Here is a 24,378-nt window from a genome sequence, read left to right as displayed (position 1 = left end):
CTTACCTAATGCATGTCTTTCCATCTGTCCATCCGTCTGTCTGTCTATCTCTTTTTCTCTCCTTCAGAAACTGCTCCACCTGCAGAACTTTAACACACTGATGGCTGTGGTCGGGGGCCTGAGTCACAGCTCGATTTCCCGCTTGAAGGAAACTCATTCTCACCTCAGCCCAGAGGTTACAAAGGTGCAAGAATTATTAAGAAACTATTCACGCCCTTGTCCCGTAAAGTCAGCTTGTCATTGGAGGACAACTCCCACTTGTAAGGGAGTTGATGTCACCTTTGGGAAACATTTTAGACGTAATCATATGAAAAATACCAGAAAAATATTTATAAAATGGCTCAGAGAAGTGAAGCTGGTTGTACAAAAATGTTTTCCTGGTTTTGTTGGTTTGATATTTCGTAGAAATCCACTAATATGAAAAAAAAAAACAAATGGTCAGACATGTGATATCTAGAACATATAACAGAAAGAGCTGATTAATTTCAGGAACTGTCATTTTCTCTTGCTGTTGACAGATCTGGAATGAAATGACAGAGCTGGTTTCGTCAAACGGTAATTACTGTGCTTACCGCAAAGCCTTCAGTGAAAGCGAAGGGTTTAAGATCCCAATCCTAGGCGTTCACCTGAAGGACCTGATCGCCGTGCACGTAGTCTTCCCGGACTGGGTGGAGGATGGGAAAGTGAACATCGTGAAGATGCAGCAGCTGTATCTCACCTTTAATGAGCTGGTGTCCCTGCAGAGCGCTGTGGCTCAGGTGGAGCCCAACATGGATCTGATCTACCTGCTCACTGTGAGTTCAGTTTATACATCTGTGGTTGTAAATCTGCATACACAGTTCAAGTCTGACAGCAGCACTGAATTACAGTAGTTTTATCCTCAAGGGAAATTAGTGGTTTTAATTCATTATGTCTGTTTGTGTAAAGCTGTCCTTAGATCTGTACTACACAGAGGATGAAATTTATGAGCTGTCCCTGCTCAGAGAACCCCGTAACCCCAAATCTCAGGTAAGATGACTACGACCCATGCTTGCTTTGCTAATACACTACACTACTGTTCAAAAGAAATTAATATTTTCATTGAGGATGCATTAAATTGATCAAAAGTAACAAAGACATTTACAAAAGATTTGGATTTAAAAAAAAAAAAAAAAATGTATTCAGCAAAGAATCCTGAAGAAAAATGTATCACGGTTTCAACAAAAAACCATAAAACAACACAACTGTTTTCAACATTCAATAACATTCATTTCTAGAGCAGCAAATCAGCATATTAGAATGATTTCTGAAGGATCATGTGACACTGAAGACTGGAGTAATGATGCTGAAAATGCAGCTTTGCCATCACAGGAATAAATTACATTTTAAGATATATTAGAATAGAAAATTGGAATAATATTTGAAAATATTATTTGATCAAATAAATGCAGCTTTTATGAACATAAGAATTTTTTTTATTATTATTAAAACCCTAAACTTTTTAACAGTGATGTATGACTCAAAGCTACTTATTCAACATGTTTCGGTCATTTAAGTGAAATTCCACTGAAATCCATTTGATATTGTGGTCACAACATATTGACTGGTTTTCTCCTCTCTCTCAAAGAGCTTCTGTAAAAATTTAGCACTGAACATAATCAATTTGATAACATCTATGTCTTTCTGCAGCCAACATCACCCACAACACCCAACAAACCTCTGGCTCCACTGGACTGGGCCTCTGGGGTCACAACCAAACCAGATCCTTCAGTGGTCAACAAACACATCAGGAAGGTCGTGGATGTAAGAAATTGTCAACAATGACACTCACAGACATTTATGATACTAAAAACCTTTTCATGTTCTATATAAATCCAAATTATTTTCATAATTTTTCAAATGTCTAAATGCCACAGATTGTTTTCTAGTTCTATAAAACCCGCTTTGAATATAAGGCTTTGAATATAAGGGGCTGATTATGTCAAGCATATTTCAGTGACTCCAAACTTCCTGAATGGTTTATTCAGAAGAATCTGGTTATATGGTAGATCATATCAATACAAAGAACAGTCCAGTCATTTAACAGAAAATGTACGTGTTTAGCTTTTCCTGATTGCAACCAAGTCACTAAACTTGTGTATTGATGTGTTGTTTTTTTTGCATGGAAAGTCTGTCTTTCGAAACTATGACCATGACCATGACGGATACATATCTCAGGAAGACTTTGAGAGTATCGCTGCAAATTTCCCTTTCCTCGATTCCTTCTGCGTGCTTGATAAAGACCAGTAAGTAGGAAACGCACACACACGAAATGTGTGATTCTTGTAACAGACCCCTGCAGTGCCAAACTGCTAATAGCGTTTCTTGGCGAGAGCAGCTCATAGTCCGTGTCGATGATCGTTTATAAGCCTGGGCAGAGATTCAATGATATTGGAGGAGACACATTTTCAGTACATCGTCTTCTTTCTGACAGGGTCAATGTAATGTGTCTGGCAATTCCTTAAAGGGTTATTCTCAACCGTGCTAAATTTGTAAGTATGTTTTATTGCTGCAAATGGAGCAGAGCATGGCGTGTAGACTACACAACACCATGATGTAATATTTAAACAACAATAATACATTTTTAAAGAGCTCTGAAGTGCAGTGTTTTTGTGAAAATAGAGCATTTTTTTGAGCCTGCTACTTTCTGTACAACTGGATGAATGCATATAGCATTTAAAACATATTTATTTTTAATGGTCAAAAGGTTAAAAATTCAGCATGTGTACGGTTTAGTCACTTCAGGACATGCATCTGCTCAGTGTGGGTTACCTGCCGCATTGTTAAAGGCTGAAGGTCATGCCTGCCGGTGTAGGACGCACAGAATCAGGCATGCAAAGACTCTCACACACACTCAGAAATTCCCCAGGCGTCTTCTGTGGTTCATCTTAGCAGTACATCGCTCAAACCGCATTACTGGCGCGTGACTAAATGCATTTGTCCTGACCCCTGCATTCACACTTCTATTTAGATACTGTACCTGTTGTGACACAGGAAGAGCACTAGCAAAGGAAGAGTTATGTTGACTGCTCTATGAGCTACATGGAGGATATCATGATGATCCCTTTCTGTTTTTGTTTTCAGGGATGGATTGATCAGTAAGGATGAGATGATGGCGTATTTCCTGCGTGCCAACCCGCTGCTGCAGTGTAAGATGGGTCCTGGATTTATTCACAACTTCCAGGAGATGACCTACCTGAAGCCAACATTCTGTGAACACTGCGCTGGATTTGTAAGAGCTGATAGAACTACTAAATTTACTACTTTCCTTTCACATCAGCACATGTATTTTGGGAGATTTCTCCTGTGCAACACTTATGCAAATATACTCTTTGTGACTAAAGTGCAGTAGAAGTTTTCTGAGGTATTCAGCTCTGTGAGTGTGTGCAAACAAGTTTACCACAACATCACTGAATCATGCAGACAGTGTTTAAAGGTTAAATTCAGCCTCAACCACAGTGTTTAGCTGTTTCTCACTCCCAAGATTTCTGATTAGTTAAGTCACATTTTGTTGCCGCTTTTCTCATTACAGGCCAAGTGGCTGACTGTAAAAATAAATAAATAAATAAATAATGAAACACTACCGTTCAGAAGTTTGGGGTCAGTAACATTTTTATTAAATTTTTAAGAAATGAATACTTTTATTCAAAGAAGCATTTCTGATTCAAATAAATTCTGCTTTCTTTACTTTCTATTAATCAAAGAAATGTATCTTGGTTTCCATAAAAATATTAAGCAGCACAACTGTTTTCAACATTGATAATAAGATGAAATGTTTCTTTAGCACCAAATCAGCATATTAAAATGATTTCTGAAGGATCATGTGACACTGAAGCCTGGAGTAATGATGCTGAGAATTCAGCTTTGCCATCACTGGAATAAATTACATTTTAAGATATATTAGAATAGAAAATTGGAATAATATTTCAAAATATTATTTGATCAAATAAATGCAGCCTTTATGAACATAAGATTTTATTTTTATTAAATTTTTTTTAATTAAAAATAAAATAGGAGACACTTATTTAGACACTTAAATTGTAATATTTCACAATATTACTGTTTTTACTGTAAAAACAACTCCAAAATTTTGAATGGTAGTATATTTCCTCCAGAATGAGATACAGTGGATGCTTCTGGATTATGTAACAAAATATCAAACAAATGGAATTTTTTTTTTTTTTTTTTTAAATGTATAGCGCAAACACAGTTAAAAAAAACAACATATATAAATAATATAATGCAATGGCATTTAGACATTTTAAGTGTCCACATACTTTTGTGGGTCATTGTGTAAAAATAAAAACATCTGTTGACCAAGGTGACAACCGGCCCTACACACGTAAGATTTGTACAAATTATGTCTTTCCTAGTAAATGCATCACATTTCCTGTTGGCATATTACTGAATATTGTGGGCTGATGAACTTTAGAGGGAGTGTATACACTACAGCAAGTGTTTAGTCATAGTCACTGATGCTCGGATTGTTCTGTATTTACACAGATGGTTAGACAGGAATCCGCTGAGTTAACACAAACATTCTTTTAAACAGACTTTCAGACACACACACAATATCCACCTTCTCTCACACTGTATTGCACAGGAAGGGTGCAACGTGTGGAAGTATCCTGTTTATTACACATGGGTCTGTGTACAGAAAACCATGAACTCAAATACAGCATAAACCTGCTGTTTCTTTCCCCAATTCATATTTACTAATATGCTTCTCTCTCTCCGTTTTGTCCTCTTCATGTCCTTCCTCTTCACCCCGTGGTCCATGTTTTAAGCTCTGGGGAATTATTAAACAAGGATACAAGTGCAAAGGTAAAAAATAAATAAATAGAGCAGATCACAATAGATGTTGATGTTTAAATGGGCCACTAACCTTGAAAATTCACTACTAGTTTCTTTTTTTTGTTTAGTTAGTTGATATTACTGGGTTGTTAAATGTCCTGTTTAAATCTGTCCCATGCATGTGTGTAACATTTTCAAGTTTTTTGTTCCTATACAGTTCTCATTTATATACCTAGGTAAATGCGCACTTTTGTTAAAACTGAATCTTATTGTTTTCAGACTGTGGAGTGAACTGCCATAAACAATGTCGTGAGCTGCTGGTTTTGGCGTGCCGACGTCTTCCTCGGTCAACATCGATGGGCAGCGTGTCTCCTGGAGTGCTTACACACAGCTCTTTACCCAGCAGCCCCAACCTGCCCACCTGCAAAGGTGAAAACACATCTGTACAGTACATCACCACCTGCTTATCTCAGAGTAAATATTCATAGATGAGGATGTACACTACCTTGAGGCTGACACACAAACATACACTGACTTAACATTGAAAAGGTCAATACAAAAATGTATGATTGCAAATATATCTTAACATCTTTTATACAAGATTTACTTTAGAAGCAAAACTGTGTAAGTTTAGCTTTGCCGATTTTGAACCCACTTTGTATTGCTAAATTGTCTGTAGTATATGTAAATGAACAAGGTTTACTCATTCTCTGTTACCTGGACCGAGAAATTCATGTTAATTTGTCAGCAAAAATTTTGCCGGCTCTAGGGCTTTTCGTGAAAATGGCAGTTTCTTTCAGTTTTTTCCCAAACAGCATTTTTTGCACCCTTGAAGGGCACTTCGGGAAGGGGACACCATTTGTGGGGGCGTTCCAAACGAAAATGAACAACTGAATCCCTTTACGAAGGACACAAGTCTGTTAGCAAAGGAAACAGGCAGTGGTTTAATCGTTTATGGTCATGTGACCCAGGGTGACAACTCCAAGCTATACATTTTAAATCTAGATATGACGGGAGTGATATATTACACACATTTTCGTCATGCATTTCATATAAAGTTTTAAAAAGTTTCATAGGTAAGAAATTTGTTTAATGCTTTGTGTTTAATGCTTAACTTATAAAGTTAAGAGCAGATCTGGAACACACACACATAAAGCATATTTTAAAATGTCATTATAAATGTACATTTATTTGTATCATATTAACAGCAATAATAAGATATTCCTGTTGTCCCTGTCTAGCATTGTTGTGGTAACATTCCATGTGAAGCTAATGAAGAAATGACATGGTCTTTCATTGCTCCCTTCGCCAAGTGCGTTCCAAACGGTCACACAAGCTCCCTCCAAAGTCCCCACTTCAAGGGCTCTGCCCTTCAGAGTGAGTAGAGCATGGGGATGCTCACCTCCGACTGGAATTTGCCCTGTGTTCGTAGTCATCCAGTTTGAAATTTTGACTACAAACACTGAGGTTTTTCAGATTTTCCGTCACGGCGTTTTCTCCATATTTATGATTCTTTGCACTCTTTGAATTCCTGCAACAATACAAGTCGACACCATTATGACTAAAAGTTTGCTAAGAAGTATTTCCTACTAAAGAAAGGCAGCATTTGACTCAAGCATCAAGCGTATCCATAGCAGACTGGTAGGAGTGGCTTTGGACGGCAGCATGCTCAGTGCATTATGGGTGTTGAAGTTTTCCTACCTTTTTTTCCTACACATTTTCGCAAGTAAATTTATATTGTCTTCGGAATGTTTTAAAACAAGACAAAACATTCTGTTGATTATATTTTTGATTATTCTGAAAATATTGAAAAACATCCTCTTGTCTTGTCATTGCACAGATGATGATGAGGTGTTTACATTCCCTGCTGTGACGCCATCATCAGGCTCTGACCTGGAGGGGAAGTCCATCACCCTGATGACCGGTTCAGCCCAGCGCATCTCAGTGCGGCTCCAGAGAGCCACCACCAGTCAGGCCACGCAGACAGAACCCCTGTGGCCTGAGAATGGCTGGGCTGCCGTTGCTGACAGCGGGTCGCACACCTTCCCCAAAATGAGGTACAGGCCACACCGCAAAGCATCCAAGAACAAAGGCTTTGCTCGCTGGGAGAACGACTCGCAGAGTTCGACAGGGACGAGGAACAGCAGGAACTCACAGGAGCACAGCGAAGAGTTGCAGCAGAACGGACTTGCAGAACAACATATGAACAAAACCAGGACCTCTGAGGTATGATTGAACGCAATCTCATTTGAATTATGGAGAAATAATTCAGTAACTATTTAGAATAGTTAAAACTTCAGGGTGCTGGAAAAACACTTCCCAAAAACATGTTCTATGAGATGACTGAGATGACTTAAACTTGTTTGAGCAGGAAGACCTTGTGAATCCCACAAACCACCTTCTTGTTTCATTGCTTTTTAATTCCTCCATCTTTTCTTGCCTTTCTCAAGGCCCTGGAACATCTTGAAACTTTGCTCGGCCATTGGCATGGAAATGCCAAGGTTCCGTGGCTTCTCGTGTCGCTCTAGAGATAATCTTGATCAGCGGCTGCAGGAACAGGAGAAATATCCCTACCCGAGCAGCCTTTTTTTGGGTTCAAATGCAGAGCATATGTCTGACCAGGATTGTGTTCCCATGTTTGTTAAATTCAGATCTTCTCTGTGTTATTTATAGAACAGGCTTTAAAAAAGCCAGGGTCAGTTGACACACAGGGATTAAACCGTTGACACACCTGTCAGTGTTACAATGCAGAATTGATTTTTTAGGTGAGCAGTTTATGATTACGCATGTTTAACTATGTTTTGTTTTTAACCTTTTTAGTTGGAAATATAAAACCCACAATACTACAATCTAACTATTTTTAAGGATAATAATTATATATATTTTTAAATATTTTTAATAACTTCTGGCATTTTTATGTACCAGATATGGATTTATTTAAAATAAAAACTAACAACAGTTTTTTTTTAAATATTGTTTTTAGAAAGTCTCTTATACCCACTAAGACTGCATTCATTTGATCAAAAATACAGTAAAAAAAACTAATACTGTGAAATATTAATTATTTTTAAAATAATAAATGTATTTCTATTTTAAAATGTAATGTATTCCTGTGATGGCAAAGCTGAAATTTTAGCAGCATCATTTTAGTCTTCAGTCATATGATCCTTCAGAAATCATTCTTATATGCTGATTTTCTGCTCAAGAAACATTCTCATCATCAATATTGAAACTATGATACATTATTTTCAGGATTCTCTGATGGATAGAAAGTTCAAAAGAACAGAATGTATTTAAAATTGAATTTTTGTAGCATTATAAATGTCTTTACTGTCGCGTTGATCAATTTATGCATTCGTGCAAAATAAAAATATTCTCTTTCTTTAAAAAAAGTTAGTGTTGGACAAATAGTACCAGACAAATAAAATAAACTAATAAAGTGTAAAACATTTTAATTTAATTTAATTTCTGAAGATCCACTGTGGCAAAAGTTCTCATAGTTGAAGAAAACCCAATAATATATTTAATACACTTTCTTAAGAAAAAGTGATTGCTGTTTACCTTTGTAGAAGTTGCCTCCATGATTCTAGGGTGTTGTGTGTAGTTGCCAGGGCATTGCTATGCAGTCGCTAGGGTGTTCAGGGTGGTTACTAGGTGTCTGCTTATCTCCCCAAGTCACAGAAATCCCAAATCCATATTGAAATTGTTCTCACCAAGTAGTAGAGCTGCACGATTCTGGATAAATTGAGAATCACATTTTTTTTCAAACAGAGATCACGATTCTTCCATGATTCTGAACAGGCAACTAAACAAAATAACATGTAATTTACTTGAGATGTCAATCGCTGCAGTCTATTTAAATGTTGAATGAATCTGAATTAATTATTTAAAAAAAAAATCTGTTTGAATGAATGATTCAATGACACACTCATAAAGACTTGTTTCATTACTGGATGAATCAGCATTTTTTTAATTAATCTTTTGAATGAATGATTCAGTGACAAATGCATTTTTTAACAATCACTTGTCGCCACCTAATGGCGTAACGATGTAATCGATACAATCATTATTTGAAGTGTCATGTTACTTTCATGTGCTGTATTTTAATCACTTCCATAGACATCAGTGTTTATATCCAAACTATTAACATTTATCCCAGTACTTGATAAAGTGAACACAGAAATAATGACTGTTTGTGAAGCTGTTTCATACCTATACATGATAACTGCTCTCTCTGACTCAGCGATGCAGATTTGAATGTTCAGATGTGGTTTTGTCAAAGGTTTAATAGGCAAATCGTTGTCATTTAGGAATGAGATTGCGTGGGTGTTTGAATCTCTAGCAAGTAGCACTAATTATTTTTCTCTAAACAAATGAGTCATGCGTCTTCATAATCTTCCACTGTGTGTTTTCAGATCAGCTGACTTGACCGCCCTGTGGGCCCATGCCGGATACCCTGGAGCCTGTCAGGACCACGGCCCAGAGGGCTGTCCTCTCTAGGGAGCATGCTGGGGTGCCTCATGCCTCCAGTGGATCAGGAATAGGGCCACTATTTCTACAGCCGCAGCAACAGAGAGGCGGCAAGCAACCCGCTGACTGAACTGGGGGAAGGGTCGCATCAAAGGAAAGGTCTCGGAATAAACAGAGAGTGACTGTGATGTGCTGTCCCGTCCTGTATATCAGACTGTAACAGACAGGTTGGAAACTTAACTGAGAATCACTGGAAGCTGATGTGATGGATGCGTCAGCATGATAATAGATGTGTGAGAAAGAGTATTTAAGGTATGCCGTTGACGTGTTTTCAATGCACGCTCTGGTTTTCGTTCTCCAAAAACACTACACGGAAAGAACACAATGGATGGTTATATTCAGGTTGTCTGAAGATGAAGGTGGAACTGGCACGTGTTGTTACGGAAAGATGAAGATGAACTTATGTATGATAGAATATTAAAACACTAACTTCATTTATGTGTTAACCAGCAACACATTATGATCTGAAGTGGAAGGTACGTTGAGTTTTAAGACCCTTTACCCCCAAATATAATTAAAACAAAAACATCTACACTCTTATAAAGATGGTTTGCACCAAAAGTTTTGTCTCCTGTGCTTGAGAAAAGCCAGACAAGAGTCCATGAAGTTGCCTAGTAACATTGATATTTAATATAAGGTTGAAATGATCTTCATATATACATGAATTCAGAGACTTAGATTCTGCAGATACACCATTGGCCTGGTGTTTGTATGGCCTCTGTTGCTAAGCGCCAGATGAGTCCATCGATAGTCCATCACCAAGGCAACACAATGTCCTTCAGTGCCATATGTTGTGAAATAAGTTTGACACTCAGATAGCGCCGCTCAGTTAGAGCCAGACAGGCTCAGATGGGACAGGCCACATACAATCATTTTTGCAGACTGTGTGTGTGTGTGTGTGTGTGTGTGTGTGTGTGTGTGAGAGAGAGAGAGAGTCAGAAACCACACAGGTGGATCAACTGATCAAATAAGACAAACAGTAAGTATAGTGAGTCTTTGAGCCTATAGGATTAGATGTTCTTCTGGCACCACAATTATAGATTTAAAAGGCCCCAAAAATGAACATTCTGTCAATATTTACTCACCCGCATAGCTTTCGAAACTCAAATGAGTTTTTCTTCTGTTGAAAACAAAATGAATTTTAGCATGTCTGCTCTATTTCATACAATGAAAGTGAATTGTGACCATGTCTAGCAGACAAGATTTTCAATTTAATTTCAGTTTTTTGCTCTCAAAAAATATATAAAAGGCTTTAAGGGATAGTTCACCCAAAAATGAAAATTCTGTCATGATTTACTCACCCTCAAGTATGAATTCTTTGTTCTGCTGAACACAAAGGTAGATATTTGGACGAATATCAGGAACTAAACAGATCTCGCCCCCCATTTACTAGCATAGGACAAATAAATACTATGGTAGTCAATGGGGGGCGAGATCTGTTTAGTTTCTGATATTCTTCCAAATGTCTTCCTTTGTGTTCAGCAGAACAAAGGAATTTATACAGGTTTGGAACAACTTGAGGGTGAGTAAATCATGACAGAATTTTCATTTTGGGGTGAACTATCCCTTTTAGACAGATTGACACAAGTCGTATGGACAAGTATGGTGTTTTTTGTCTATATTCTTTGGAGCTTGAGCAGTTGTTGATTTCCATTGACTTTCATTGTATAGAAGAGAGCAGCTCAAAAAACGTCATCACAAAAAAAAAAACAGTCATGTGAGGAAATAAATGATTACAGAATGAATGTTTAGATGCTAGTGGCTCATGATAATGATATCCTGAAGCCTTCATGTGTACTACTGTGAGCGCTTCTCTGTTGCCAATGTCATTCTCCTTAGAGTATTCTAATACTGTGCTATTGATTCTGCTCTCATCTGTATATGTCTGATACAATGATGCGTGTGCATCTGTAGTGCTTCTCAGTATTTTAATTTTGTCAGAGATCAGGAGAGGTGTTAAACTCATGTGCAAAATTATCATTTGATATAGCACAGAGGTGTCCAATCTCGGTCCTGGAGAGCCACTGTCCTGCAGAGTTCAGCTCTAACTTGCCTTACACCTGCCTGAACATTTCTAGTAAGACTGTGATTAGCTGGTTCAGGTGTGGGGTTGGAACTGAACTGCAGGACAGTGGCCCTCCAGGAGCTGGACCGAACACCTCTGATGCAGCATATAAAGTGTACAGCTTAAAGGGACAGTTTACCCAAAAATGACAATTCTGTCATCATTTACTCACCCTCATGTTGTTCCAAACCTGTATGACTTTATTTTTTCTGTGGAAAATAAAAGATGGTATTTTGAGAAATGCAATGCAAGTCAACAGGTACCAAAATCATCAGCCTTCAAAATATCTTTCTTTTTTTTTTATGTTAAAAATGTAAGCATGACTTTCAGAGCCTTAGATTACAGAAACCTCCTGTGGGAGATGTTGTCTTTCACTTATTGATAGGTGAGTTTTACTGCTTAGGTGTTTTAAATATCATTTGACCAAATCATTGCGCATGGGCACACATTATTTGACTTATGAGCAGCAGCACAATTTCTTGTGCAAAGATCTTTACGCTTTGCAAACTCAAGAGACGTGCATTTAAAAACTGGAGACTCTTGCCACCTCCGGGCCATCAGAGGTTATGGCCCGTAATTACTGCTGTGAAATGATCAACCCTGTCATTACTGTATTGACTGTAGTGATATGAATGTTTCTGGTCATGCTTATAGTTGATGCCAGCCAGGTCTACTTGAGGAAAAGGTGTGCATTTATGCTGTAAGCCTATTTTCACAAAGTTCTTATTTTAATCATTTCAACTACGTATTTAACAATAAACACAGACATATGTTTCTTCCCCAAGGGTCTCATTAAATTTCTGAACAGTATGTATAGAAAATTGTAAGCAATCTAATTCATGTAAGGTTTTTGCTGAAATAAGGTGTGTGCAGTGAGCGGGTCATCTCAGGGTTGCCAGTGAACATAAGCTTGCCCCATAAAATTGAATATTAAACATCAAGGGACTTTCACCATCTTGACTGGAATATTTGGAAAACATTTATGTAATGTTAGCTGGAAAACTATGTCTGACAAGTAAATATATTAAAAGTATTTATAGTTTTAAAGATAAAACTGGATTTAGATTTGAACTTAGCCTGCTTTAACTGGAATGAGATAATTGAATACATAACGTGTAGAAATGTTCCATGAGTCCTTTATCGCACTGTTAGAATTCATTGCTGTAATTGGGAAAACATTAATAAAACACTACTCTAGCATGGACCATTCAAAACTTCCATTGTCTGTAAAAAACAAACTTTTAGTTTGTATTTAATGTTTCCTAATGACTGGTTTTAAACTGTGATTATGTGACTGACATGTTTAGATTTTGCCCCATTTTGCAAGTAATTAAAATAGAAAAAAAATTGATGTCTATCGCCCTCATGTGGCCACTGTATTTCTAAGCATGTCACAATCACACTGCATCATAGGAATATGCATAATTTCTGTAGAATTCTTGTATTTAAGTTGTTTTCGTCATTGTAACTGCTGATATTTACTGCCATAATAAATGACAATAATGCAAAAAAAAACTTGTCCTCTTCATTTAAAACGTGTCAGTTTTTTTGCAATAAAAATATTTGACACCAAGACAGTGAGTTTATTTCTTTACAGTTTATTTAATCATTCAAAACCTTCAAACGTTGTTTCCCCAAAAAGCAGAAAGCTCAATTCATCTCAGTCAATCAAGCTCAGGGTTTCCACACAGTCAGAAAATTAACATTCTCGTGTGAACGTCAAAAAAAAAAAAAAAAAAAAAAATCAACTGACCTTTTTACTTACAAGTTAAACAAAACCTCATTAAGGGAGACCAAAAAGAACATTTTTAAGTGCTGAAATTACAGGATGGACATTGAGAACTAATGAAGTCTAACAATTCCATAAATAAAACTAGAATAACAAAAGTTTCATAGCTTCTCTAAGATAAGGCTTCTTCAGAGTCGGAGTCAGGCAGCGTAGATCAGGCAGTAGACTCGACCGATGTCAATCATCAATGAAGAAGGAAGATGAAAACAAACCCAGCAACAAAAAGTTCATCCTGGGGTTTTTTGGCAACCCAACCACGCACTTCTAAATAAGTGAAGTAGTCTGAATTGTCTGGTGGAAGCAGAACCGTTTAGACCAACCATACACATGCAGAAGCACATTGTTCAATCAGAGATCTCGGTAAAGCAGACTCCAGAGGCACCATGGAAATGATGAGATGTAATGCCTATCTGCTCATTCAGAGGCCTGCGTCTCTCTCAGTCTCCCACCCTCAGAGAATTGTGGGTCCTCTTCGAAGCTGTAGATCGCAGTAACAGTCTTTTTTCAGCTAGTAAACTGTCTTCCCTGGCCAAAGCCAGCCTGGTTATACTGGTGCCCACCTTGCTGAAAGAACTGCTCAAACTGCCCGCCTTGGTTAAAATTCTGCCCTCCTCTTCCACCCCATCCTCCTCCCTGCCCACTTCCTCTTCCTCCTCCCCGCCCTCTACCCCCACGACCACCCCTTCCACCTCTCTCCTGGGGTCGTCCTCCGTCCTGATAATAGCCCTCATGCTGGAAACTCCCACCTCCGCCTTGGTAGCCTCCTCCTGGGTACCCCGGTCCTTGCTGGCCTCCTTGGTAGCCTCCTCCTTGGTATCCCGACCCCTGCTGGCCTCCATGGTAGCCACCTCCTCCTCCATAACCGCCTCGATATCCACGATCCTGGTTATGACCCTGGTATCCACCTCCGCCAGAACCGTCCTGCCAGTTCCCCTGAGCTTTATCACCACGGTGGTCTCCTCTCCCACCTCTGCCTCCTCCACCTCCTCTGTCATGACCTCCGCGGCTTCCCTGCTGCTGGTCATAACCACCTCGTCCACCACCTCTTCCTCCTCCACCACCGGAATAGTACTGTCCTCCGCCGCCCCCTTGTGGACCATCCTGCCGTTTCTGCCACGTAGGCATCTCCGGAGGTGGGGGTTCGATCTCATTGGGTCTCCCTCCTCGATCAGGCACACGACCCATCAAGACCTAATAAATGTAGGAATAATAAATTCACTGGTATGTACACTACCATTCAAAAGTTCTATTTAGCAAGCATGAATTAAATTGATCAAAAGTGACAGTATAATGTTGCAAAATATTTCTATTTCAAATAAATGCTGTTTTTTTTTTTTACTTTCTATTCATCAAACAATCCTGAAACAAAATGTATCACAGTTTCCACAAAAATTTTAAGCAGTACAACTGTTATCTACAGTGGCTGAGAGAGTTCAATGCGCTGCAACTGAAGAAAACACCAGCAAATTATGAAAACATCTTCATCAGTTTGACAACATGTGTTCTGTATTTGGTTGCGTTGTGAGTATTTGCAGTGCATTACTGTATTTGGTTGGGTGGTGAGTATTTGCAACGCGTTTGCGTTGTGAGTATTTCCAGCACGTTTCTGTTTTTGGTTGCGTTCTGAATATTTGCAGCGCATTTCTGTTTTTGGTTGCGTTGTGAGTATTTGCAGCGCGTTTCTGTATTTGGATGCGTTGTGAGTATTTGCAGCGCGTTTCTGTATTTGGATGCGTTGTGAATATTTGCAGCACGTTTCTGTATTTGGATGCGTTGTGAGTATTTGCTGCGTGTTTCTGTATTTGGTTGCGTTGTGAATATTTGCAGCGTGTTTCTGTATTTGGTTGCATTGTGAATATTTGCAGCGCGTTTCTGTATTTGGATGAATTGTAAGTATTTGCAGCGAATTACTGTATTTGGTTGGGTTGTGAGTATTTGCAGCGCGTTTCCGTATTTGGATGTGTTGTGAGTATTTGCAGCGCATTTTTGTTGTGAGTATTTGCAGCGCGTTTCTGTATTTGGATGCATTGTGAGTATTTGCAGCATGTTTCTGTATTTGGTTGCGTTGTGAGTATTTGCAGCATGTTTCTGTATTTGGTTGCATTGTGAATATTTGCAGCGTGTTTCTGTATTTGGATGCATTGTGAGTATTTGCAGCGCGTTTCTGTATTTGGTTGGGTTGTGAGTATTTGCAGCGCGTTTCTGTATTTGGATGCATTGTGAGTATTTGCAGTGAATTACTGTATTTGGTTGGGTTGTGAGTATTTGCAGCGCGTTTCTGTATTTGCTTGCGTTGTGAGTATTTGCAGTGAATTACTGTATTTGGTTGGGTTGTGAGTATTTGCAGCGTGTTTCTGTATTTGGTTGCGTTGTGAGAATTTGCAGTGAATTACTGTATTTGGTTGGGTTGTGAATATTTGCAGCACGTTTCTGTATTTGGTTGGGTTGTGAGTATTTGCAGCGCGTTTCTGTATTTGGATGCGTTGTGAGTATTTGCAGGGTGTTTCTGTATTTAGTTGTGTTGTGCGTATTTGCAGCGTGTTTTTGTTGTGAGTATTTGCAGCACGCTTCTGTATTTGCTTGCGTTGTGAGTATTTGCAGCACGTTTCTGTATTTGGTTGCATTGTGAATATTTGCAGCGTGTTTCTGTATTTGGATGCGTTGTGAGTATTTGCAGTGCGTTACTGTATTTGGTTGGGTTGTGAGTATTTGCAACGCGTTTGCGTTGTGAGTATTTGCAGTGCGTTACTGTATTTGGTTGGGTTGTGAGTATTTGCAACGCGTTTGCGTTGTGAGTATTTGCAGCGCGTTTCTGTATTTGCTTGCGTTGTGAGTATTTGCAGTGAATTACTGTATTTGGTTGGGTTGTGAGTATTTGCAGCACGTTTCTGTATTTGGTTGCGTTGTGAGAATTTGCAGTGAATTACTGTATTTGGTTGGGTTGTGAATATTTGCAGCGTGTTTCTGTATTTGGATGCGTTGTGAGTATTTGCAGCGCGTTTCTGTATTTGGATGCATTGTGAGTATTTGCAGCGCGTTTCTGTATTTAGTTGGGTTGTGAGTATTTGCAGTGCGGTTCTGTATTTGGATGCGTTGTGAGTATTTGCAGTGAATTACTGTATTTGGTTGGGTTGTGAGTATTTGCAGCGCGTTTCTGTATTTGCTTGCGTTGTGAGTGTTTGCAGTGAATTACTGTATTTGGTTGGGTTGTGAGTATTTGCAGCGCGTTTCTGTATTTGGATGCGTTGTGAGTATTTGCAGTGCATTACTGTATTTGGTTGGGTTGTGAGTATTTGCAACGCGTTTGCGTTGTGAGTATTTGCAGCGCGTTTCTGTATTTGCTTGCGTTGTGAGTATTTGCAGTGAATTACTGTATTTGGTTGGGTTGTGAGTATTTGCAGCGCGTTTCTGTATTTGGTTGCGTTGTGAGAATTTGCAGTGAATTACTGTATTTGGTTGGGTTGTGAGTATTTGCAGTGAATTACTGTATTTGGTTGGGTTGTGAGTATTTGCAGCGCGTTTCTGTATTTGGATGCGTTGTGAGTATTTGCAGCGCGTTTCTGTATTTAGTTGGGTTGTGAGTATTTGCAGTGCGGTTCTGTATTTGGATGCGTTGTGAGTATTTGCAGTGAATTACTGTATTTGGTTGGGTTGTGAGTATTTGCAGCGCGTTTCTGTATTTGGATGCGTTGTGAGTATTTGCAGTGCATTACTGTATTTGGTTGGGTTGTGAGTATTTGCAACGCGTTTGCGTTGTGAGTATTTGCAGCGCGTTTCTGTATTTGCTTGCGTTGTGAGTATTTGCAGTGAATTACTGTATTTGGTTGGGTTGTGAGTATTTGCAGCACGTTTCTGTATTTGGTTGCGTTGTGAGAATTTGCAGTGAATTACTGTATTTGGTTGGGTTGTGAATATTTGCAGCGTGTTTCTGTATTTGGATGCGTTGTGAGTATTTGCAGCGCGTTTCTGTATTTAGTTGGGTTGTGAGTATTTGCAGTGCGGTTCTGTATTTGGATGCGTTGTGAGTATTTGCAGTGCGTTACTGTATTTGGTTGGGTTGTGAGTATTTGCAACGCGTTTCTGTATTTGGTTGCGTTGTGAATATTTGGAGCGCGTTTCTGTTTTTGGTTGCGTTGTGAGTATTTGCAGCGCGTTTCTGTTTTTGGTTGCGTTGTGAATATTTGAAGCGCGTTTCTGTATTTGGTTGCGTTGTGAATATTTGCAGCGCGTTTCTGTTTTTGGTTGCACTGTGAATATTTGCAGCGCGTTTTTGTATTTGGTTGCATTGTGAATATTTGCAGCGCGTTTCTGTATTTGGATGCGTTGTGAGTATTTGCAGCACGTGTTGTCAAACTGATGAAGATGTTTTCTTAATTTGCTGGTGTTTTTTCTATTTGCATGTTTTCTTCAGTTGCAGTGCGTTAAGCTCTCTCGGCCACTGTAGTTTTCAACATTGGAACATTGGTGCTCAAGAAATGTTTCTTGAGCACCAAATGAACATATTAGAATGATTTCTGAAGGATCAACAAGTGAAAGTGAAAATACGTTCAAAACTAACCCACCTTGTTAATAGCACAGGCCGATTTCTCCCTGATGTGACCACTGCTGGTTCTCAGGATCTTTGATAAATCCTCTCTAGCAGCAAACAGGTGAGCCACAGACACTCTGGTTTTAGTGGCCAGCGCCACACGAAGAGGTTGGTACACTTTCGAAAGTTTATCAGCACGTGTCTGTACAGAATTACAAAGCAAAGTGATTTTAAATTTCACTCACACCACATTTTTGTTCATTCTTGTAGCTTAATCAGTGTAAACTTGTTTTAAGTTATACATCAAGTAAAAGGTAGATTCTGGTACCTTGGCTCTTTCTGACCAGCCAAAAGATTGCACGGTCACATCCAGTCGTTTCAGCAACATCTTTCTTCTGACTTCATACTCATTCACAAGTGCTTGGTTTATTGCTTCAATTTTCTCCTGGAGGTAAAAAAAATGCATTTCAATAAAAACATTTAAATTTTCAAATTTAAACTTATTAATTTAGTAATTTTAGAAGATAATATTAAAATCAGAGCTTACCCAATGTACAGGACCCAGTGGTTTCTTCAGTAGTGGTTCTCCTATATGAGATGGAGGGACCTTGGACAAAGCTTCCTTCAGCTGAGGGAAAATTGCATTTGATTTGAACATACTCGCTCAATGTACAAATAAACAATAGCTCTCACAAAAAACTGAAAAAAAAAAAGTTAATTCAAAATATGAATAGATACTATACTAGTATATTAATAATACCAAAATAACACTGATGCGAAAGTGTCCACATAGATGTTCTATGCACAAATACAATAGTGACCCAATGTGTGGGCACGCATTAAATGTATAAAATAATATAAATCACCAGTGAATAAACCTCACCTTTTTCTCAATCCCACTGAAGAATTGGAACATAGTGATGTTGGCAGGAGGTTTGGACATGCCCAGAGCCATACAGATGCCCTTCAGCTCTATGAAAACACTACTCTCCTGCACCTTCTTCTGGGGATGGTTCACCAGGGTCATCCTGGACGACTCGAGCTCAGAGATCAAGAAGCCTGGAAGAATTATACGAGTATGAAAAAACATGGATGTCCATAGCTATGTTTCTATCCAAAATTGCGAATTTAACTTATGCACAAAATTGCAATTATTTATAAAAACATTCGCAAATAAAGCACCGTTTCCATCCAGTGAGTCAAAGATAACAAAATCATGTAAGAAAGTTCTGGGACCAAACCACACTGACGACAGACTTCTGAATGACCACGACAGCATTTCAGATGCTTCGCAACAAGATTTTTCTGCTGTTTGGTCCAGTTATGCCGTCCTATCGCGGAAAGTCACATGATTTTTTTGATGCGCATCGAGGAATTTATTCGATAAATGTGTTTCCATCGTAGTTTATGCGCATGTTTTCTTAACAGATAAAAAAAATTGATCTGACTCAAACGAGCGCAAGTTTTTTTATGCGCATCTTGACATTTCCATCCAGCAGTTTGAGATGCGATATCCCAAAATGGGCATAAAAATAGGTGGATGGAAACACAGCTATTGAGATATTATAGTTTTTGTTAATATTTTGAATTAGTTATGTTTATATTTTAAATTTTCGTTTAAGTTAAACTTTTAGTAATTTTGTTGTCTTTTTTATGTCTATATAGTTTTTTCTTAATTTTTATTTCAGTTAGTTTTAGTACATCGAGTTAAAATAATTATATATAATTATTTATTTTAACTCAATGTAATTTTTATACAAATAATTACTTGAAATAAATGATATATATCATTTATTTTAAGTAATTATTTGTATAAATTTTAATTAATTGTATAAAGAGGCACAAGAATGAGCAGATGATTTTGTTTACATACCTAGCAGTAACAGGCAGTTGTTTGCATTCAGCAAACGTTTGGTGACCTCTCCAGTGGTGAGAGCAGGATATGGACAGCACATCTCAGATAAAAGACCGCTCATCTCCAGCTGAAACCCCTCAGCCTCGCTTGGACCTGCGCATGCCACACCCAAACCAACATCAGAATAATCCTAAGAATTTAGTCTTTTGTTTTGTTTTGCAGGAACACTCCTGGAGTGTGAAAACCCAGAATTAACATTCTGATTGATACTTCACTGGTCCCACAGATCAGGGTTTTGAATATTTTGTTGCCAAGGACCCCTATATATATATATATATATATATATATATAAAAAACAAAGTAACTGTCATTAATCTCATTATTACAGATCATAAAACAGTACAATTAATTGTCAAATTAATTATATTTAATTAAATCTATTAAATATTCATAAATCATTCTTTTCACCGACCCCCAGTACCAACTTAAGGCCCCCTTGGACCCCAGTTTGAAAACCCCTGCCATAGATTATATAATGTGTACGGGATCACACTCACAGTTAGTCGCGTGCACATTCTCCTCTAGTTTGCAATAGAGCTTCAGCTCAGACACAAGCCACGCACACAGTTTAGTGAACTCTGGAGATGCAGCACCACCAGTCACCGCTGTTTCAAGCGCTCCTTCCTCTAGGAGTGGCCCCTGGTATCTGCAAACACACATACACACTTTTCTGAGCAGTTTATTCGACTATGTTTGCATTTAGAGACGGTCCTAGGTCATTCTGCACTTTCTCTGCTATATCGGAGAACGTGAACTAAGCCAATGATGTTGCGACAGTGCAATATTTAACAGATTATTATTAGCTCTGTTATTTATTTAATAAGTTAAATGCTTTAAATTAAGAAAATCTAGAACATTATACAACAGTTATTTCTGGTCCTCAAATAGCATTACCTATTAAAAAAACCCACCCATTCCTACCGATTCTGCACTGATTCTAGAACAGTCTAGACTTGATGTTGTTGTAAACTCGTCTGACACTTTGGGAGCTGGGAATGTGGTGACTGACAGAGGTGTGTTCATTTAGGCTATGATGATTCAGGCTATTTATGGCACTGGAGATTTGAGATATTTGAGCACTGCTGACGCTGCACGGCCCAATCAAATCATTGATTATAGAAATCATACTGTCAAATACATGTGCCAATAACCCCAGCTCTGATATATGACAGACAACAGTTCACGGAGTACAAAATATTTGAAAACTTAAAGCAGATTCAATCAGCGGCAGTTCATAATAGGGGAAGCGTTTCTGTTTCTCAGATCATGCAGTGCACCGGCGTGCAGGGACATACGAGCTCAGATTTATGCCGTTACACCGCAAATCAAACCGGCTGATGATATAAAAAAAAAAAAAAAAAAAGTTTATAACGGGAGGTTTGATTCACCTACCCCAGGTCCTCCAAGGAATCAAGAACATCGGTAAACTCCATTGTAAATCACTCCCTCTAGCAGCCGTAATGACTGCAATGCTAGGTTGGCATAATGGGGTCCTCTTTCTTTTAGCCGACCATAAATATGCCGGATTATATTTCCAAAAGTCTGTCCTAAATGTACTTTTTTGGCTTCACAAATTATCTTAAAGAAAATTAAAAAATTAAATTAAAAATATTATTAATTAAATTATTAAATGAATCATTCATTTAATTTCATGATTTATTTAATATTGGCTAAATTCCCATATGTAAATGTACATGGAGAAAAGTTTGTGGTCTATATGTTCTGGAAGCTTTGAATAAAAAAAAAAAAGCCGTACCAAACATTTATTGAAATTTTATAATTAATTTAACATTTTACTTTGTGTGTGTTTAGTACTTTTAAAAGTCTTTGAAACAGTTTTGAACAGGCATTGGTTCAGAGTCGCGTTTGTGATCTGCGCTGTGGTTCCAGTCCTGCAGGCGGCGCTGTGGCTGTGCTTAGATTCATGTAGACGCACAGGAGCTCAAGAGTGAATAGAAAAATAAATTCGTTGTAGCTACACATGTATTGATCAGATATTTATACACAAAGATGTATCGAGGTCCGACGAACCCAGACTACCATCGAGCACCGGTTCCCCCGTCAGGTTTCGGACACCCCGCAGCATCATTTGGACCTCCGCCGTTCTGTCCTCCTTTTGGGGTTCCTCCGGGGCCTCAATACTGCGCTCCACAGCAGGGTCCTCCTCAGGGACGCCCGTACGGAGCAGGGAATGAAAACTACAACAGAGAATCATTCTACGAGGTGCGCTTTTTTTTCCAGTCTTAAAACCAGTCAGCATTTTCTTGTCACAGCATGTGTCTAGATCCACCTGATGGAATTTTTTTTTTAAAATAAACTATATTAAATATTTTTGGATTCCATGCAAGTGATGCATTTTCTTTTTGAATGCTTTCTGAATTGCATGTGGGTAGTTTACATGCAATTTCAAGCAATATCCTGCAGCATTACATATCATACTTAATTTAAATCTACTTTAAGCATGCATTAACAACGTCACAAATTGTTTGCTTGATTGGTGACCTGCACATTTTTGAAAACAATTTCATACTTGTCTTTGTTTTAAAATATATTTTAAATCTAAATATATCTAATATAATTTGTGTATAAAAAAATCTTTATTTCTTGGTTTATATGACACAAATCCCAGATTTTTATTGTGGTCTCAAGTCTTTTGTGCTAGATATGATATGAATCTTTCACATCTTTATATTAATATGAACATGTTATTTGTCAATATGTTGTGATATTTCTATTAGTCTTTTCATTCCTGTCTCCGTCCTGCAGAACCGACCTTTCCCCAGCCACACTGCTGACCAGAGTGGATCCACGAGCATCAGCTCTCAGCTCACATCTTCAAATCAGCATCAGCTTGGTCAGTCTTCACTAAGCTGGTCAACTAAAAGTCTAGATGAGCAAAACCAAGAAGTCAGGTATGGGAAACTAAACAAAGAGATTCAGAGTTTGCATGTTTAATTGAAATTGTGCCATAACTGCATAATTGCAATCAGTTGGTTCTCATTGCTCCTTCCATGGATTGGATTTAAAAATACAGATGTTTTTACAGATGGTAGTATTTTACTAGAAAGAATTAAAGCAGTGTCCACTATCCAACCTATATAATTATATATATATATATATACACACACATATACATACATACATACAGGGGTTGGGCAATGAAACTGAAACACTGGCCAATATAGTGTTGGAGGTTTCACGCTTATATATGCATGACCCGGAAGCCAATCTTCACTGATTTTACATTTCATCAGTAAGAGCAGAGTGTGAAGTTTGAATTAGTAGAGCAATAGCCCAGCTGTACGTAAAATATTGCAATCCACACAACATAATGGGAGACATGTCAGAGGTCAAAAGAGGACAAATTGTTGGTTGGTGTCTCGCTGACTCATCTGTAATAGGACAGCAACTCATTGTGGTGTATCCAGGGCAACTGTCGATGCAAGTGGAAGCTGTCTGAAAAGGATTGATGTCCAGTAATAACCCGGATTGTACTGAAAAACCTACAAAACCACAGCTGCCCAACTGACTTCAGAATTAAATGCGCACCTCAACTCTTCTTTTTCCATCAAATTTTTTTGTCAGAAGCTCCACAGATGGTCGGCCTGCTATATCCAAACCTTTGGTCACTCGTGCCAGTGCCAAATGTCAGTTTCATTGGTGCCAACAGTGCAAATCTTGGGCTGTGGACAATGTGAAATATGTATTGTTCTGATGAGTCCACCTTCACTGTCTTTCCCACATTCATGGGAGATACGGTGTGGAGAACCCCCAAAGAGGCTTAACACCCCGACTGTTGCTGTCAGCGATGGATCAGCGATGGTTTGGGCTTTAATATCATGGCATTCCCTACTGTGCTTGACAGGCGAGTCAATGCCAAGGACTACCGAGCCATTCTGGAGTACCATGTGCACCTAATGGTTTGATGAACATGAAAGTGAAGTTGAACAAGTCAGAAAACGTTTTCCTCCACCAGCATCACATGACCTGGCCGCTGTTCTGGAATGGCTCAAAATCCCTCTGGCCACTGTGAAGGACTTGTATATGTCATTTCCAAGATGAATTGATGCTGTACTGGCTGCAAAAGGAGGCCCTACACCATACTAATAAATTATTGTGGTCTAAAACCAGGTGTTTCAGTTTCATTGTCCAACCCCTGTATATGTGTGTGTGTGTGTGTTTGTGTAGGGCATATACACCGATCAGGCATAACATTATGACCACTGACAGGTGAAGTGAATAACACTGATTATCTCTGTTAGTGGGTGGGATATATTAGGCAGCAAGTGAACATTTTGTCCTCAAAGTTAATGTGTTAGAAGCAGGAAAAATGTGCTAGTGTAAGAATTCGAGCAAGTTTGACAAGGGCCAAATTGTGATGGCTAGACGACTGGGTCAGAGCATCTCCAAAACTGCAGCTCTTGTGGGGTGTTCCTGGTCTGCAGTGGTCAGTATCTATCTAAAGTGGTCAGAGGAAGGAACAGTGGTGAACCGGCGTCAGGTTCATGGGCGGCCAAGGCTCATTGATGCACGTGGGGAGCGAAGGCTGGTCTGTGTGGTCCAATCCAACAGATGAGCAAGTGTAGCTCAAATTGCTCAAGAAGTTAATGCTGGTTCTGATAGAAAGGTGTCAGAATACACAGTGCAGTGCAGTTTGTTGCGTTTGGGGCTGCATAGCTGCAGACCAGTCAGGGTGCCCATGCTGACCCCTGTCCACCACCGAAAGCAGCAACAGTTCC

At 38.7% G+C, this 24,378-nt stretch overlaps 3 protein-coding genes across 5 annotated transcripts in view; 2 read left to right on the top strand and 1 right to left on the bottom strand.

Annotated features, from left to right (window-relative positions):
• The window catches only part of rasgrp3 (RAS guanyl releasing protein 3 (calcium and DAG-regulated)), a 45,204-nt gene extending 32,282 nt beyond the window's left edge, over nucleotides 1-12,922 (top strand). For both annotated transcript variants that reach the window (XM_051867648.1, XM_051867649.1), the window contains 10 exons: nucleotides 68-184; nucleotides 519-794; nucleotides 928-1,008; nucleotides 1,669-1,782; nucleotides 2,149-2,264; nucleotides 3,103-3,250; nucleotides 4,806-4,842; nucleotides 5,092-5,241; nucleotides 6,653-7,038; nucleotides 9,228-12,922. In XM_051867648.1, coding sequence (XP_051723608.1) covers nucleotides 68-184; nucleotides 519-794; nucleotides 928-1,008; nucleotides 1,669-1,782; nucleotides 2,149-2,264; nucleotides 3,103-3,250; nucleotides 4,806-4,842; nucleotides 5,092-5,241; nucleotides 6,653-7,038; nucleotides 9,228-9,236 — 1,434 coding nt within the window. In that variant the 3' untranslated portion in view covers nucleotides 9,237-12,922. The remainder of the gene's footprint in view (nucleotides 1-67; nucleotides 185-518; nucleotides 795-927; nucleotides 1,009-1,668; nucleotides 1,783-2,148; nucleotides 2,265-3,102; nucleotides 3,251-4,805; nucleotides 4,843-5,091; nucleotides 5,242-6,652; nucleotides 7,039-9,227) is intronic.
• A 67-nt stretch (nucleotides 12,923-12,989) lies between these two features.
• Nucleotides 12,990-21,174, bottom strand: fam98a (family with sequence similarity 98 member A). Its single transcript, XM_051867650.1, has 8 exons — nucleotides 21,032-21,174; nucleotides 20,137-20,285; nucleotides 19,598-19,732; nucleotides 18,608-18,783; nucleotides 18,272-18,352; nucleotides 18,053-18,169; nucleotides 17,759-17,926; nucleotides 12,990-14,387 (listed from the first exon to the last, which is right to left on the bottom strand). The coding sequence occupies exons 1-8, from the start codon at nucleotides 21,070-21,072 to the stop codon at nucleotides 13,701-13,703; spliced, it is 1,554 nt and encodes a 517-aa protein (XP_051723610.1). The 5' UTR covers nucleotides 21,073-21,174; the 3' UTR covers nucleotides 12,990-13,700.
• Nucleotides 21,175-21,534: 360 nt separating this feature from the next.
• si:ch211-195b21.5 (serine/arginine repetitive matrix protein 2) overlaps nucleotides 21,535-24,378 on the top strand; it is a 10,356-nt gene continuing 7,512 nt past the window's right edge. For both annotated transcript variants that reach the window (XM_051867974.1, XM_051867972.1), the window contains exons 1-2: nucleotides 21,535-21,862; nucleotides 22,406-22,551. In XM_051867974.1, coding sequence (XP_051723934.1) covers nucleotides 21,650-21,862; nucleotides 22,406-22,551 — 359 coding nt within the window. In that variant the 5' untranslated portion in view covers nucleotides 21,535-21,649. The remainder of the gene's footprint in view (nucleotides 21,863-22,405; nucleotides 22,552-24,378) is intronic.

This window comes from Ctenopharyngodon idella, chromosome 17 (assembly GCF_019924925.1).
Source record: "Ctenopharyngodon idella isolate HZGC_01 chromosome 17, HZGC01, whole genome shotgun sequence".
NCBI lineage: Eukaryota > Metazoa > Chordata > Actinopteri > Cypriniformes > Xenocyprididae > Ctenopharyngodon > Ctenopharyngodon idella.
Note: the sequence above shows the minus strand (reverse complement) of the source record. Positions and strands in the feature narration are given on the sequence as shown.

Bases quoted from the DNA above. Each gene is read 5' to 3' on its own strand.
- fam98a (XM_051867650.1), bottom strand. From the start codon at position 21,072: ATGGAGTTTACCGATGTTCTTGATTCCTTGGAGGACCTGGG. The intron at 17,927-18,052 runs GTACCAGAATCT...AATTCTGTACAG, and splicing joins GCTGGTCAGAAAGAGCCAAG to ACACGTGCTGATAAACTTTC. The intron at 14,388-17,758 runs GTGGGTTAGTTT...TACATTTATTAG, and splicing joins CGGCCTGTGCTATTAACAAG to GTCTTGATGGGTCGTGTGCC.